The sequence below is a fragment of the Acipenser ruthenus genome, chromosome 1 (assembly GCF_902713425.1).
Source record: "Acipenser ruthenus chromosome 1, fAciRut3.2 maternal haplotype, whole genome shotgun sequence".
Taxonomy (NCBI): Eukaryota; Metazoa; Chordata; class Actinopteri; order Acipenseriformes; family Acipenseridae; genus Acipenser; species Acipenser ruthenus.
The window spans coordinates 63,176,561-63,191,697 of NC_081189.1; the positions used below are offsets into that span (position 1 = coordinate 63,176,561).

The 15,137-nt window shown below is 39.0% G+C and overlaps 2 protein-coding genes across 2 annotated transcripts in view; one reads left to right on the forward strand and one right to left on the reverse strand.

Annotated features, from left to right (window-relative positions):
• LOC117421149 (sorting nexin-25-like) overlaps positions 1-15,137 on the reverse strand; it is a 62,414-nt gene that overhangs the window by 45,126 nt on the left and 2,151 nt on the right. The window contains exons 2-3 of the mRNA XM_034035141.3: positions 14,780-14,864; positions 1,430-1,646 (exon numbers count right to left, since the gene is read on the reverse strand). Of these exons, the coding sequence (XP_033891032.3) occupies positions 1,430-1,646; positions 14,780-14,864 (302 nt within the window). The remainder of the gene's footprint in view (positions 1-1,429; positions 1,647-14,779; positions 14,865-15,137) is intronic.
• The window catches only part of LOC117420836 (cilia- and flagella-associated protein 97-like), a 53,762-nt gene that overhangs the window by 21,325 nt on the left and 17,300 nt on the right, over positions 1-15,137 (forward strand). The window lies entirely within an intron of this gene.

Here is a 15,137-nt window from a genome sequence, read left to right on the forward strand (position 1 = left end):
CAGAAAGAGCCAGAACCAATGTATTGAAATCTGCTCCACCACATTAGCTAGACATTTACTGGTTTTAGGAACCTATGGATCTTAAAATGAGATACAGGGAAATTCATCTAGGGAAATTCAGAATCCACTAAACTGTTTTTTAGGAAGAAAAACAAGTATTACAACCATGTTTTTTTCATAACAATGAAAGGTGGAATTCTAAGATCAAGTGACAATAAACCTAGAAGTTAACTGGTTCATGGATGCTAAATTACCCAATGAGAAATGTAAATGCTCTAATCTTTGCCCTTGATTACAGGGTTGTCCAAACTTGTTGGCTAAGATAACAATACCCACGACCAAGAGTTACCAGAAAAAAAAAGACAGTAACAAAGTAATTGTAGCTCACAAAGTAATTCCATAAATCTTACCCTTTTTGCACTTCCATAGGTCTCAAATGTGCAGTTATTGCAAACATGTATTTTCTTTTTAAAAACAGGCATTTCATACCACACTAGGTTAAAAGAAAGTTATCAGCTTTCTTTGCTTCCAAGGAAGTCTGTTGCTGCTTTACTTCACCCAGCAGTGTCTTCTGGGTCAAAGCATGTTGACAGCCAGTAACAACAAACAATTTAGTTTTACTTTAAATAAAGTTTAGTTAACAAAAAAATTAAATCTGACTAAAACAAAACAACCAATTTAAATTTAGAATAAAAAAAGGTGAGAGATAACATTGGCATTTCTGTTGTGAGATACCATACAGTATATAGCCTGCTGTACAGTAATAATAATAATATAACATCTTTATTTTTATATAGCGCCTTTCATAGTGGACCACCATCACAAAGCGCTTTACAGAGGTAGGCTGTGAACTGTGCATTATATGCAGTCACTTGTAATAGGACATAGATTTAACATCTCATCCGCAGGATGGAGCACATGGAGGTTGAGTGACTTGCTCAGGGTCACACAGTGAGTCGTTCAGTGACAGACGTGGGACTTGAACTGGTGACCTTCTGGTTACAAGCCCTGGACTTTAACCACTGGACCACACTGCCTCCTAACAGTTATACAGTACTATAGAAAAATGCTGTTGAATTTAGACACCAAGGAATATTTATAAAATGTACAGTGTGACTCCAGAATTTTGTGTGCGCTAATGAACTCAAAGTGGCTAAAATTAGCTGGCCACACATACACAGCAGAGCTTCCCTAAGTAAAAGATACAGAGGGGCTATGGTGGTGGCAGTAAAATGGTGCATCACTTTAATTACGTCAATTTAATAGCACTTAAGGCTATAGCATAAATCTTGTACTTCACAAACAGAAGAGTGATTCCATGTCAAGTATCCAGATGGATGGGAATCCACAAGTCTTACTGGGCTGTTTCTTATTTCCATCCATTTAAATCAAGATACTAAGAATAGATAAAGTATAGCAGAATCCTTACCTGGTGTTGGCTGCTTTGAGGTCATAGAAGTGGGTGTGTAACATTTTGACAGTGTCGATGCACACCACCCTGACGACGTCGATGTGGGACAGACGGTTTCTGAGCTGTTTGGCTACCTCCCAGAAGTCCTCCGATAGCATGTGATACAGCTGTCCTTCATCTTTGCTGAGACCCACATACCAGGAGAGCACGTAGTCCCTGTAGCTGTAGTCGAACACTGTCAATGTAAAACAAACGGCAGAAGAGTGTGGCAAGGGAAATTAGTCTTTGGGTCCTAGAATCAAAGCCTCACTGCCACAAAGCAACTAAAAGAATCTTATTAGCTTAGTAAGGGCTTTTGTTGTTATACCAGATAAAACTGAACCCAAACACTTCCATATTGATGACTTCTGGACTCAACTCTGATGGTGGATCAAAATTGGACAAAAAGAACATCTTCGGTGACTCTCCAACGGTACTGTTTGTCTGTCCGAACATGAATAAAACACTTCAATCAATACACAATTCTTTGTTTTACAGTACAGTAGTTTGGAGAATAATTATTTTACTTGTAGGGATGAGTATTTGTTTCACGTTATGATTCATACTTTAGCAGGTATAGACAGCTCCTATAATTAAGCAACAGGAAGTACAGACAGGCATTAGGAGGAGACACAGTTCTGCATCTCTCTCTTTTCTCCTTCCAAGTCCAGGACTTATAGGTTTCACAAAAGGAACACAGAATAAATAAATAATCATACAGGGAATTCAACTGCAAGAATGTCCCCAGGTGTGAAACATGGGCTAATACTTAAGATCTGTTTTAGTTACGTTTGTAAATACTATACTACCACACTTTACAGCATGTACAAAATGACTCAAATTACAAACAACTCAACGGAGTATAATAACAACGCATAAGAGCGAAAAAACTGAAATGGCAGTGGGCCAGATGTTTAGCAAGAAGAACATACCATCACAGGACCAAGGAGATACTAGACTGGATCCCAAGAGATATAAAGTGACCAAGAAGAAGACCTCCAGGAAGATGACAAGATGAAATTAGGAAACACGTCAGAGCAACGTGGATAAGTGGTGTAACAGACAGGCTTTTGAGGAAGAATCTTGAGGAGTCCTTCATCCAGCAGTGGATTGAAAAAGAAGGATGATGATGATGATGAGGAACTAGTGTGGAATTCTTCTTGTAGAAGTGGCTTCACATTTTTTATTGAAACCCCGCCTGCCCACCTTTCTAAACAGTCCACATGCTCAGTAACAGTGAAACAACCATAAACAGAACATAAACACAAGGGACTAGTCCAGCAAGGGTCCCTTCCCACAAGGACTAAAAATGTCCTGCTTCTATGCTGGTTGTCGTATGGCCAGAGAGAAGCTGCTACTGTGTGCAGTGTATATAGCAGTTGATTTAAAGCAAGCAACGGTGGGAGCATCACTCACCAAAGCTGGGAGAGAGTTCCAAAGAGTCGGAGCCATGAAGCTAAACGAGTATTCTCCAAGTGTGGTGCACTTTTGCTTGGGGATAACAAGCAGTCCAGAGTCGGAGGACCTCAGCTTGCGGGGAGGGACATAGCAGGTCAGCATGTTGAGGAGGTACTCGTGACCTGTGTGATGAAGGGCATTGTAGGTGAGCAGGAGAGTTTTGAAAATAATCCTGAATTTTACAGGTAGCCAGTGCAGCTGGGCAAGACGGGGGGTGATGTGATCACGTTTTTTACATCTGATAAGGATCCTGGCAGCGACATTCTGAATTAACTGCAGTCGGTTTAAGGTGTGTGCCGGGAGACCACCATATAGAGAGTTGCAGTAGTCGAGTCGAGGGGAGACAAATGCATGACAAAGTATCTCCGTATCCGGGATGGAAAAGTAGGGACGGACTGGAGATGTTTTGAAGATGGTAGAAGGAAGATTTGACCAAGGAGGAGATGTGGGCATCAAAGGAGAGGTTGCTGTCAAGAAGTATACCAAGGATATAGAAGAGAAGGGGCCCAAGAACAGATCCTTGGGGGACACCACAAGTGACTGGGTTTGCAACGCCACTACGTCCAGCACAGAAAACAGACTGCATGCGTCCAGATAGGCAAGAAGACATCCAGGAGAGACAGGTTCCAGAAATTCCAGCATACTTCTGAAGGCGGTCAAAAAGAATGGCATGATCTATGGCAGAGGTGCCCAATCCTGGTCCTGGAGGGCCGATGTCCCTCCTGGCTTTTGTTGCAACTGTGCCCTAAATGACTTAATTGGACCAATCAAGCCCTTATTAGAAGCTTAATTGGTCCAATTAATCAATTTAGTGTACAGTTTGAACAAAAACCAGGAGGGCATCGGCCCTCCAGGACCAGGATTGGGCACCCCTGATCTATGGTATCAAAAGCAGCTGTTAGGTCAAGGAGGACAAGCACAGAGGGAGCATCAGCATTGAGCAGGAGATCATTCACAATCTGGAGCAAAGCAGTTTCAGTACTGTGATGCGGCTGGAAACAATCAAGCAGATTTGTTGTCTGTGAGATGTTTCATCAGCTGACTGGCTACAGCCCTTTCAAGAGTTTTTGAGAAAAAAGGGAGCATAGAATGGGTGAAATTGAACTTTATGCATTAAAAAAAAGACTTTTTATGCCATTGAGAAACGTCTCATTTAGCAAAGCCCCTTTATCATATTCAACATGCAACAAAACCATGGTTACCAACATTCTAATTGAAATAACGTTTGGTCACATCAGAGATATACCTTGTAAAGAAAAAGATCCTACACAAATTAAAAAAAATGTCTCAGATAAACCATAGAAAGCACAGCATATAAAAAAAGTGTATTACACAGACCTTTATAGCATACACTTAAGAGTACAAATAATATGCACAGAACAAAACATTAGATAGTTGAACAGAACTAACTTGTACTTGTTCTTCAGCACAGCTGGAGACACTGGAAAGTAAGGCAGATGGGCCGCTTCGTCCTGCCGCGGAGACGTCGGTCAGGGGATTGTGCACAAATCTCATTAAGTGTTTTCCTCTTGCGCCCCATTTTCAAATCAAACTATTAACTGTCACCGTATACCTAGCAAAAGTCTACCTACACCTTAACCCACTAATTTCAAAAGTAGGCACTTTGAATGACAGGCGCTTGAGCTGGAAAATGAAAGTGCGCAGTCGGTACAGGTCTTGATGATTGACCGTCATTTAAATGAATGAGAGCATTGTAGCACTGCTTCAGACAACGAGATCTGTCAGTGGCAGTGAAATTATACAAACAGATCACTGAGATGATTTGCAGTGACCCCTAGCCACGGGACAGTAAGTATAAAAACCAAACAAATTATAGATCATTTCTAAATTGGTATTTTTGTATGTTCGTTTTTTTTTGGGGGGGGGGGGGGGGGGGGGTCGGGGTGCGTGCTGATGAGTAATAGGAAAACTAAACTCTCACAACTTAAGTATATCAGTTCTTAGAATATATAGCAAATCAGGCTCCCTGACCTGTAAAATAAAATACATTTTAATTCAGCATGTTATTTACAATTCTTATAAAATACTTTATAAAACAAAAGACACACAGTCTAGACAGGGAAATGATACACAGTTGCAGGTGCTGTGCAAGCAAGAGTACGTTTTTGGCTGGGCAAATGCAAATTTTGTCTATATTAAGATTATATTTTTTATGCAAAAAAAAGGGTGTTGTAGTTCTATTGATTTGGAAGTTGTGCATTCCGCTGGACATGTGTGAGTCACATATTCCATCAGCTGACAGGATTGCAGCAAGTGAACAGATTGTACTGTACAAAGCTTGATTAAACCATGTTAATAAGAAAAGACCTGTTGTGTTTAAAAACTGAAAACAAACCCAGCTCGCATGGGATTACAGTAACCCACACACAATAAACTAAAGCATTAACCTTACTCTACGAGACATTAAGAACAAATGCAGCTATCCCTGTTGTTTCAGAGCCACTCAAATGATTTTTGTGGACAGCTCTAATACAGTATCACAATTATATCTGTGGATATACCGTATTAGGAGAGATATGCAGTCAAAAAGTGGAAAGAAATCTTGTTCTTCCAATTCTCCTTGTTGAAGGAGGCAGAACATACCCTAAATAAAGACAGATCTGCATGAATCAAGAGCAGCCTGATATTTCAAATTAGGGGTCAAATTACTGCATAGTATATACACAAAAAAAGGGTCAGCCCTATAAAAATATTATAAAGATACAGTTGTGTCTTGATTAACCGAGGCACCTTTACATTACAGTAATACACATTCATTTGTTTCCAGTAATGTTGTTAACATGACAAAACTCTATTGTAGCTGCAGAGCAACTACCTGCAATGCATATTGTTCGTTTTTTCACTGTTGTATATCAAGCAGTGTTGAAGGCAGGGTTCTTTGACTCCCTCAGCAGAATTCTACATAGTTAAGGCTGGCACGCATCTAATATTGGAAGTCTGAGGATGCACTGCAAGTCAGTGCTGAGGGATTACAATTCTGGAGCGAGAGGATCCTGGAATCAAAATAATTCTCAACCACTGACCCAATGTACCACTTTAGATACCTCATTTGCTCTAAGGATTCAGCACAGCTAAGTTTCTGAAATTAAAGTATTAAGCAACAAAGTATTAAACAAAAGTGTAATTTATGTATTGTACTTTTAATTATTAAAGTAAAACCTTTGGGGTCACTGTTCTTCATTAAATAAGAAACACTTTTTCAAACAGCTACAGACATTTATACGTTTCTGAAAACCGGTCAGCCTCCACATCTCATGTGTCTCTTGCGGTGCGAAAAGAACAAACGTGATCCAATTAAAATAAAGCCCTTGGTGTCTTGAGCGAATGTGCCAGCTTATCAGTGAGACAAGCAAATCTATTTCTCAACAGAGCGTCTTCAGGTTGGGAATGAAATGCATTTCCCACGTACCATTATGGGCGTTGAAAACTGATAACGCTGCCTTTGCCTGAATGCAGATTTACAGTAACACTTAGTATTATATACAGAATTATTGCAGCAACAGGGACAGTGGTACATGTACTGTACTTTAACGGCCTAGAAGAATGTGACATGACTAAAGAATGGTGAAAAATAAAAATATATCATACTGTATCCTGTAATGGCAACTTAATTAAAAAAAAGAAAACATCACGCTGTCTTCAGTATGACGCAGACTCATCGCTAGGCATTTTGACAATTTCTCAAATAAAATGTTCATGAACTGACTGCCAATTATTGCCTTTAAAAAGGCCTAGAGGGCACACATGCATCCCCACAGAAGACATGCCGTGTTACAAAGCCAAAAAAACAAGACCTAGAAGATAATACATGGAATAGTTGTATACAAGAGCTGAAGGGGGAAAAAAATCAAGTGAAGTACCAACCTGCAGAAGCCGTTTATATACACCTGCTGAACATTTGCATTAGCCCACATGTAGCGTGATACATATCGTATCGTGATATTACTGTATTGTTACACTACTAATGCTTTTATGGTTTTAATATTTAAAATGATACGCCTTTCCTAACATATTAGTAATAATCCAGGGCTTTCCACAAATGAGAGGCACTGTTTCCTGCAGAATTCTCTGTACAGAATAAATTTTGTTTTGTATTATTTTTATACACAAAAGAATGTATTACAATCCCAGTAAAAAACACAAAAAAATACAGAACAGTGTTTTAGCTGTATAAAAACTGCTCAGGGAATTATTGGTTAAAAACTATAGCTCATGTGATTGTTATTACACAAACTATTGCACAACTGTAAACAAAATGTACAGTACTTTTGTTTTCAGTATATTTTCACACAGAAAACCAAATGACCAGCCAAAAAATTACTGGCCTCGGAGGTATCCATTCAGATTTTGCAATGCTTACTAGCTATCTTACTCCCAACCTAATTCAATCAAGAGCTCCCAACAGTAAACCTTTGTCCTCTCACAACAGCTGCCAGGCAGTAGTCAGAGTCTGCATATGATCGGCCAAGGACTGCTGCAGCTCATTATAATGGCCTACAAGCTTTAGTAACCCAATTAGCACATCTAACCATCTCTCTGAGACTTCTGGATCATATCCAAGCTAGCAACACTATAAGATTGCACTAGTAACTTACAGCGGATGCAGTACATCCTAACATAGTAGGGACACAACACAACCAAAAGTACAGGAATACAGTGATCAACTTAGGCATACCTAAACTACCTACACCCGCTATATTATTCTAACTGTATGCTGCAGAAGATTTTTTGATTTTATACAATTTGTATAGCTTCAATACATGAGGACACATTTCACTAAACTTTACTATACTGTACTATACTAGAAGTATACTAGGCCGACAAAACATTAGGGCACTAGCGTGTGTTCTTAATTTGATATACTGTAGGCCTATACAGTAGTATTGTCTGCTACAGTCCTTAAAGGACAGATAATAGAGAAGATATTATCAGCAAATTGAAATGATCAGTTATTCAGTATCAACAAGAATTATGTTTCCACTAAGGATCACTAGATTGCTCATTACTATGACTTAAAAGAAATCATGTTTTCTATTCATTTTTCAAGGTAATTTCCAAGAGGCTTAGAACAAGCAAAGACAGGAACTTATTAGCTTATATTTATATTGCAGTTTTCATATTTGGTTGAATGTCAAGCACAAATATCATCTGGCATTTCTTTGTTTGTGAAAGAGGTGGCTTGCTGGGAAAATAATTACTTTACAAATCTATTATCCAAAAAATTAAGCACACACGTAGTTGGTGGGCAAGAGTAGAACTTGCATGGTGGGAGGTATTGTGAGATACAGTGAACAAAGGACAGATACTGGCCCTCTTTTCCCTGATTTTTTGATACTGCCACATTGAGGGTGTAAGTTGGTAGTAAGACACAGAGCCATTTATCCTTACCTGCTGTCATCATTCAAAGGTGTTGTTTATTACAAAGCACGTAACACCACTTTGATACCTGCAATAATTCGATTTTAGTACTGACCTAGTGTTCATGGTTTCAGCAAATTAATCAAACCTATTCTTGAATTGTTTATTTTTTACAGTAGTCCCAGCAATACTTCTTTCTGGCCAAAACATTTCACATGGCAAAAAAAATAGTTGTCTCAGTAAAGATGTCAATGAAGACGAAAACACATGTCATGTTTAATATGAGCAAAACAAAAGAAAACCTTGCCTTTCAATGGCACTAACTAAATTTAAATTCTTATAGTATCCCTGACTCACTGACTCCCTTTCTCTCAAAATTCACAAGTAACAACAAAAAAAATGATTATAGCTTCCCATAACCTCTTTCTTCACAGACTAGGACTTCCCAGGCTGGTCTAAAACATTCCAGACTTCAGGCCTGTGTTTAAATCTCCCTCTGATTGACTTGAGGGATTCCAAAATGGTTTAACATCTGTCCAGGTGAAACTGATGTCCCCTGAGATTTTGCCCTTAGTAAAGATGGAACTGAAGCCACAGTTTGGCTCCCCAGTGGCAGGATTAAAATGCTACTACAACTCCAGCCGTTTCCCTCCCTTTCAAGAGCAGGAATGTTTACACAGGTAAGATAGCTTTCTGAATAGAAGGTCCCACTCTGTCTGCCACATTGTGGTTAGAAACCGATTTGCCAATAAGTTTGTTCCTGTATGCAGAGTCACAATCATTTTTCTCCATCTTTATTTTGACTTTGCTGGTGTCAATAACATGGCTCTAGATATTAAAGCAGCTTCCACTACAGAATTTATACAGTATTTCATGTTTTGAAAAGTTGCCTCAAGGGAGTTGTTGTGGAAAACCCTTTTCCTCAGATAACTGATGTTTAAAGCCTGGGAAGATGTATTTAAAGTTGCATTATTAGTAAGACATCACAGCTCAGCTGACCAACAATGTTAGATGTGATTATTTCCGTAAAACTGCTTTCATATTTACAAAACAAATTTAAATCACAAACTGCTATTTTTCAGTCTTCTTGATAAGTAACTGGGTTGCAATAGTAAGGTCCGAACAGGCTGGCTGGTGGTGACGTTAGGCCATGAAATACAGGACTGGTGAGTGAGTGTGCTGTTGCGCTGGTTTATTGCAAATTAACAAAATAAAAGGTTTAAACAAAACAAACACTTCCCACACAAAACAAACGGCATGTTGGACAAAATAAACAGACAAACAAACACTGGAGAAACACTAAATAAAATAAGTATCGCGCTGGTGTAACTCCAGCACGAATAGAAATTGTATCTATTGGTTTGTTTTTAATGCTTACTCATGACTTTCTCTTCCGTTCTCGCCACACTGAACACCCAACCCCGAGTGAGTGATTCGTGCCTCTATATATACAGCTGTGCCGGGATTCAATTTCTAATTAATTATTCACTTGAATCCCAGCACGTGAACTAATATGCGCAATCCCTGTGCCCACATACTAATACACATTTTATCTGCACGTGAAGTGATTGTGCAATCAGGGCCGCTGAGAGCCATCATGGGCCCCGGGGAAGGATTGGTATGTCCCGTTGACCCCCCCCCCCCCCCCCAACTTTGTAGTATACTGTAGTCTAAACCAAGCAATGGTACTTGCAATCTTAGCAGTGTCTGAGGAAGATAATTTCAACCGATACAGTATTTTGATAATGGGTTTGAAGGAAACTGTCAACGACGCCTAGAAGTTTCAATATCTCAATTAAAATCTGCAGCAGGATAGTTTACTTTTTCTCAAAGTAGTTATGTTTAAGTTATTTACAGTATTCAAAGTTTTCTTTTAGGTAAGTGAATAAATATTTTTTTTGTACAAACTCCACGTGTAATAGTAATTAATTGGAAGCTTACTTAACATCAAATAACATACGTTTTTAGCATAAACTACATTTTAATGGTGTTGCTATACACTATTTTATTTATCCCGTGCCAAAAATAAACCATCTCTACTCTAAACTAATAGCCTGTATTGGTAAATATATTTGTATTTTAAGCAATATGACCGATAATTCTCTAATTGTGTTTACCACCAGCTGAAGAAAGTACTTTATTTATTTTACAATACCGTTTTTCTAACAAACTGCTGCACCACGTTGTTTTGAGCAAATTAGAGATCTTAATAATAGAATAATTCATACTGTGGTATATATTGTGCAACTTTAGGGTTCTTTTGAAGTTTTTAAAAGTCTTAAATACATAAAATTGCTATGCCTTTTTTTCAGCTTTTTGGTGTAGTAAAATATGAAATGCTAAAGTTCAAATCACTGTGTGAAAGGAAGTGTTTGACAGCGCCTGGATACACAATCATTACACAACAGAAGCACATCGGCTCGGTGTGCAGTACTGGAGTTTTTCTTTTTAATGTGGTGGTGGGAACGCAAAGGGTCTTGTGCAGGGCTAGTTGTTTAACATATGTTATATATATTTAAAAAAAAAAAAAAAAGTTCCCCCTTCATCAGGGCCCCCCTTCGGGGCGTTGGGCCCCCTTCAAGGCGTTGGGCCCTGGGGAAATTTCCCCGTCCTCCCCGCCCTCTCGGTGGGCCTGTGTGCAATCCCCATGCCTAAATACAACTACACATTTTAAATGACCCGTGCTACACAGCCCACACTCCGTGCACCAATATATACACACCACATAAAACATAAAACACAAAAATACACACAGGGGCGGGGCACCCCACCACATAAGGGAACATTCAAATTGGGTAAAAAAATGAAATAAAAAAAGGATCTGTGTTGTCTACAAACTGCTTTAACAGACACAATAAGGGACGGCTTTTGCATTCCAATGTTGAAGACAACTACTTCAATTTATTTCAGCCATAAAGACACAGTTGCAACATTTTAGTCTTTTGCTGGTCCTCTGTAGTAAAGTTGGTTCTGCAAGAAGGATAATTTATGTCCATGCTTTATTCCTATGCACATATTGGAAATGACTGGAAAAATGGCAGGGTGGAATGACATTATGTCGTAACATACCAAATGCAGACCACAGCATCTATACAGCCTTGTAAACATGCAAGCTGGAAAGTCAAGGTCAGAGGAGGACAGACCATTTTAAATGTTTAATGTAAATGTGGAGATGCCTCCGAGATGCTTCTGAGTACAGGGCAGCACAGACACAATTACATTTAGTTGTCTCTTCTACAGTAAAAGTACAATCTTTTTTTTTTATTTTTACAATTTAAAATCATCCTGTATTGTTTACGGAACTGCAGTAGGATTTAGGGTTGCCAACTGTCCGGTTTTAAGGGAATTTGTACTGTGTACGGTCAGAACCACTGACCGGACAGCAGAAGTCCGGTTCCTGCGAATCTTGCTTACTCACTGTTCATTGCTGTTTGGGTATTTCCATTCTCACTGAGCCAGTCCACTGTGCAAACATGTTTTTTTTTGGTTTTTTTTTATTATCGGTCCATTAAGTTTGAGAACTACACTGAAATGTATTCTGCGTTATTTTGCCATTCACTGCTTAGCGGGATCCGATTACTGAGCATCTATATTAAAAAAAAAATATATATATCACACACAGCACCCCAAGTTCTGTCATTACCTCTTACGGTATGTGGCAGCGACAGCTTTGTGAAATCACTGACACTTTTTTCTTGTAGGATACCTACATCCAATCCTAGAATAATAGAATACAGTTGTGTACCGAGTATGAAGCCAATCTCTCAAAGCCCTAGGTCCTTATCATGCAGAAACCACAGATCATAGCGAACAGTGCTGTTAGTTCAAGGAGTTTCCACAACACAAACAACATGAAGTAAATCTAAAATGTGATACAGTACAGTATCAGCAGTTGAAGATGAGGCAGCAGGGCTGGTGGGGGTGGAGACGTCAATTGTTGAGACGAATGTTGCCCTAGGTAGTACACTGTAAAGAATTTAGCAGAAATTACATAACTGCACCGTTTCATGGGTCTCTGTCACAAAGACGGCTGCAGTGGGTGAAGTCAGACCAGGAACATGAAGTAACACAGAGACTTGGGGTTTTGGTGAAGCTGAGCGCGTGGTCGCGCTCAGCATTTAATAATTAACAGACAGAACAGAAAATAAAAAGGTTTGAACACAAAACACAGGACACGGCACTTGAGCCAAAATAAACAGACAAACGAAACGGATTAAACACTACCAAACAGTGGACTAACAGACAAACGAACAAACACGGTGAGTGAAAACAACTATCAATTTAATTCAATTTAATTTACTTTATTTTACTTTACTTTCTCCTTCTCTTTCTCCCGTTCTCCACTCACCGAACACCCAACCCCGAGTGAGTGAAAACGTGCTGCTTTTATGCAGCTGTACTGAGACTCGATTGCTAATCAATCAATTGGAGTCTCGGTACAACTGCACGTGAATTAATATAGTGTACTCCCGTGACCACACATTAAATTTTAACCAGCACGTGAAGTGATTTGTGCCATCCTTGTGCCTAAATACAAATCTACATTTTTAAATACACGTGAAACACAGACCCGTTTATATCCCGTGTACCAATGACTATACACCAACATTTACACACAACACGTAACATACAACACAAACTACGCACAAGGGCGTGGCCACATTGCCACAGTCTCCTTGAAGAGTCTCTACACTAGGTTTTCCAGTTTCAAGGGCTTTTTATATTGGTACAGTAATCTGTCGCATATCCGCCCATCACATATCCGCCCTAACTGTTTATCCGCCATGATCAAGTTTACTATTGAACAGAGAAGATTAGTTCAGATATTGTAGATCCTACCAAAGTTCTCGTACACTATGTTGTATGTGATCTGTGCGCTGCCATTGCTGGTAGTGTCATGTGAGCTGTTCAGTGTGTTGATATGTAAATAAATCATGTTCACCTGCAGGGCGTATCAACTTCAACCTCCGTCTCGATCTCCTGCCTGTCACTCAGCAGTGAATGCACGCACCCACACGGCAGACGGCTACTCTGTCAAAAGCAATAATACCTTGTATTTTTCTAAACAAGGGATTTAAGGGAGCTCCCTAATAAATATGTTATTTAAAACAGGATTCATTTATCCGCCTTTTTACATGCCCACCCTTACTCTGGTCCCACCGCAGTCAGACACGTGACAGATTACTGTATTAAAGAGGAGGGGTTATTTCAGGAGAGGACAGTATCCAAAAGTAGTGTTCATCTCCCGCTTTCAGTTTTTGTTTTAGTTCGAAAATGTAAGCTTTGTTAGTCCTGTTAATTATAACCTAACTGGCTCTGACTCAAAGTGATATGTAAGTGTTCTGTAAACTTTGTTATTTTGCTAGATTAAATACTTCAACATCACTGAAGCTACTGTACCATGCAAGCATCCACCCTGTTTATAACACTTTTTGCATGTTGTAAGAGGATCCAGTAACATGTATAGGCTTGCAAATCTGTGCAGGTACCAACCTTGTCTGTCTCATGTGAAGTTAGAATGAGATCGGATATTCACCACAATGACTTTCTTCATTATTAACCAATCAATGCTTTGCAATTATGAGACCAAAAAGTGAAAAATACAGCACTGTATGAAACTATTTTCAAACGCACCGGTGCAGACATTTCCAGAAATCTCTTCCTCAGATTATTAAAACAGAATCTGACACAGTGTGTGAGGCTAAGAATGTACTGCTTATACCTGGGTATAAAGCCAAGAAGTTAATCACATTAATCTGCTGTAACACAAATACGGTTACATACTTGAGGGAGTTAGAGCTGTCTCTATGGATCATTTCTCAGTGTAAAATTAATATTAAATCAAACCAGTAAACTGATGTCTCAAAGACAATAAGTGGATTATAATAAGCAGACACATACAGTGCTTCATATACAGAAGCATTACTGCATTGGTGCTGAAAAAAACAACTTACTAAGAGGCCTAAAGTGCAACAATAGGTTAGTCTGGATGCGCATAAACATAGCAGAGTGGACATGTATTCATATGTCAGTAAAATTAATAAAAGTTTGTACTGTAATAAAACTAAACCCATTTTATCAACTGCTGTCAGACACACACAACTGTGTGGCCAGACCAATGCTGCTGCTGCTGCTTCTGTTTGGGGACCAGCTCCTCTGTTTTAGCCATTTGAATGAATATAGTGAAACAATGATTCCACGTGGTGGTCTGTATTGCATTTTAGTAATTACAGCTTAGTTGTCCATAGGCTCAGATAAACTGATTGGAAGAAGTCTCCAGCAAGAGAGAATCACAAGATGGCACTGCAAAGAGCAATACACTGGGATCTATTTTAAATCTAAACAGTGACATCTAAATACAGACACCATACAACTTTTAAACCTGAAATAACGCAGACAATCAGTAACTCTACCCTGTAGGGTTTCTATAAGATTCAAAGGTTATTACAATAGATTATTAAAATAGACCCACTGCGTGTAATAATATTGTACCTTCTTTAAGAGCTTTATCCACATTGTGTGAGATCACTACTCTTCTTAATTGCTGAGACTCCAGCGCTGGCCCAGAAAGATGTCTCTGAAATTCAAAATGAAGACTGTCACATAAAATAAATAAATAAACCTTCCAGGAAACAGAAAATGCCAAGGCAACAATACCTTAAGTAAAGGAATGAATACTTACTGTATAATTCAAGTAAAAGAAAATTGGATAAAATATGTGAACACAAGACTCTTAATTGGTTAATGCCCAGAACCACTGCCGTTTTGGTCGCAAGGGAAGGGGTGACAGATGACATTGTCTGGATGCTGTATATGGCACAGTACACCTAAGCAAGTGTGTTAGTTCCTC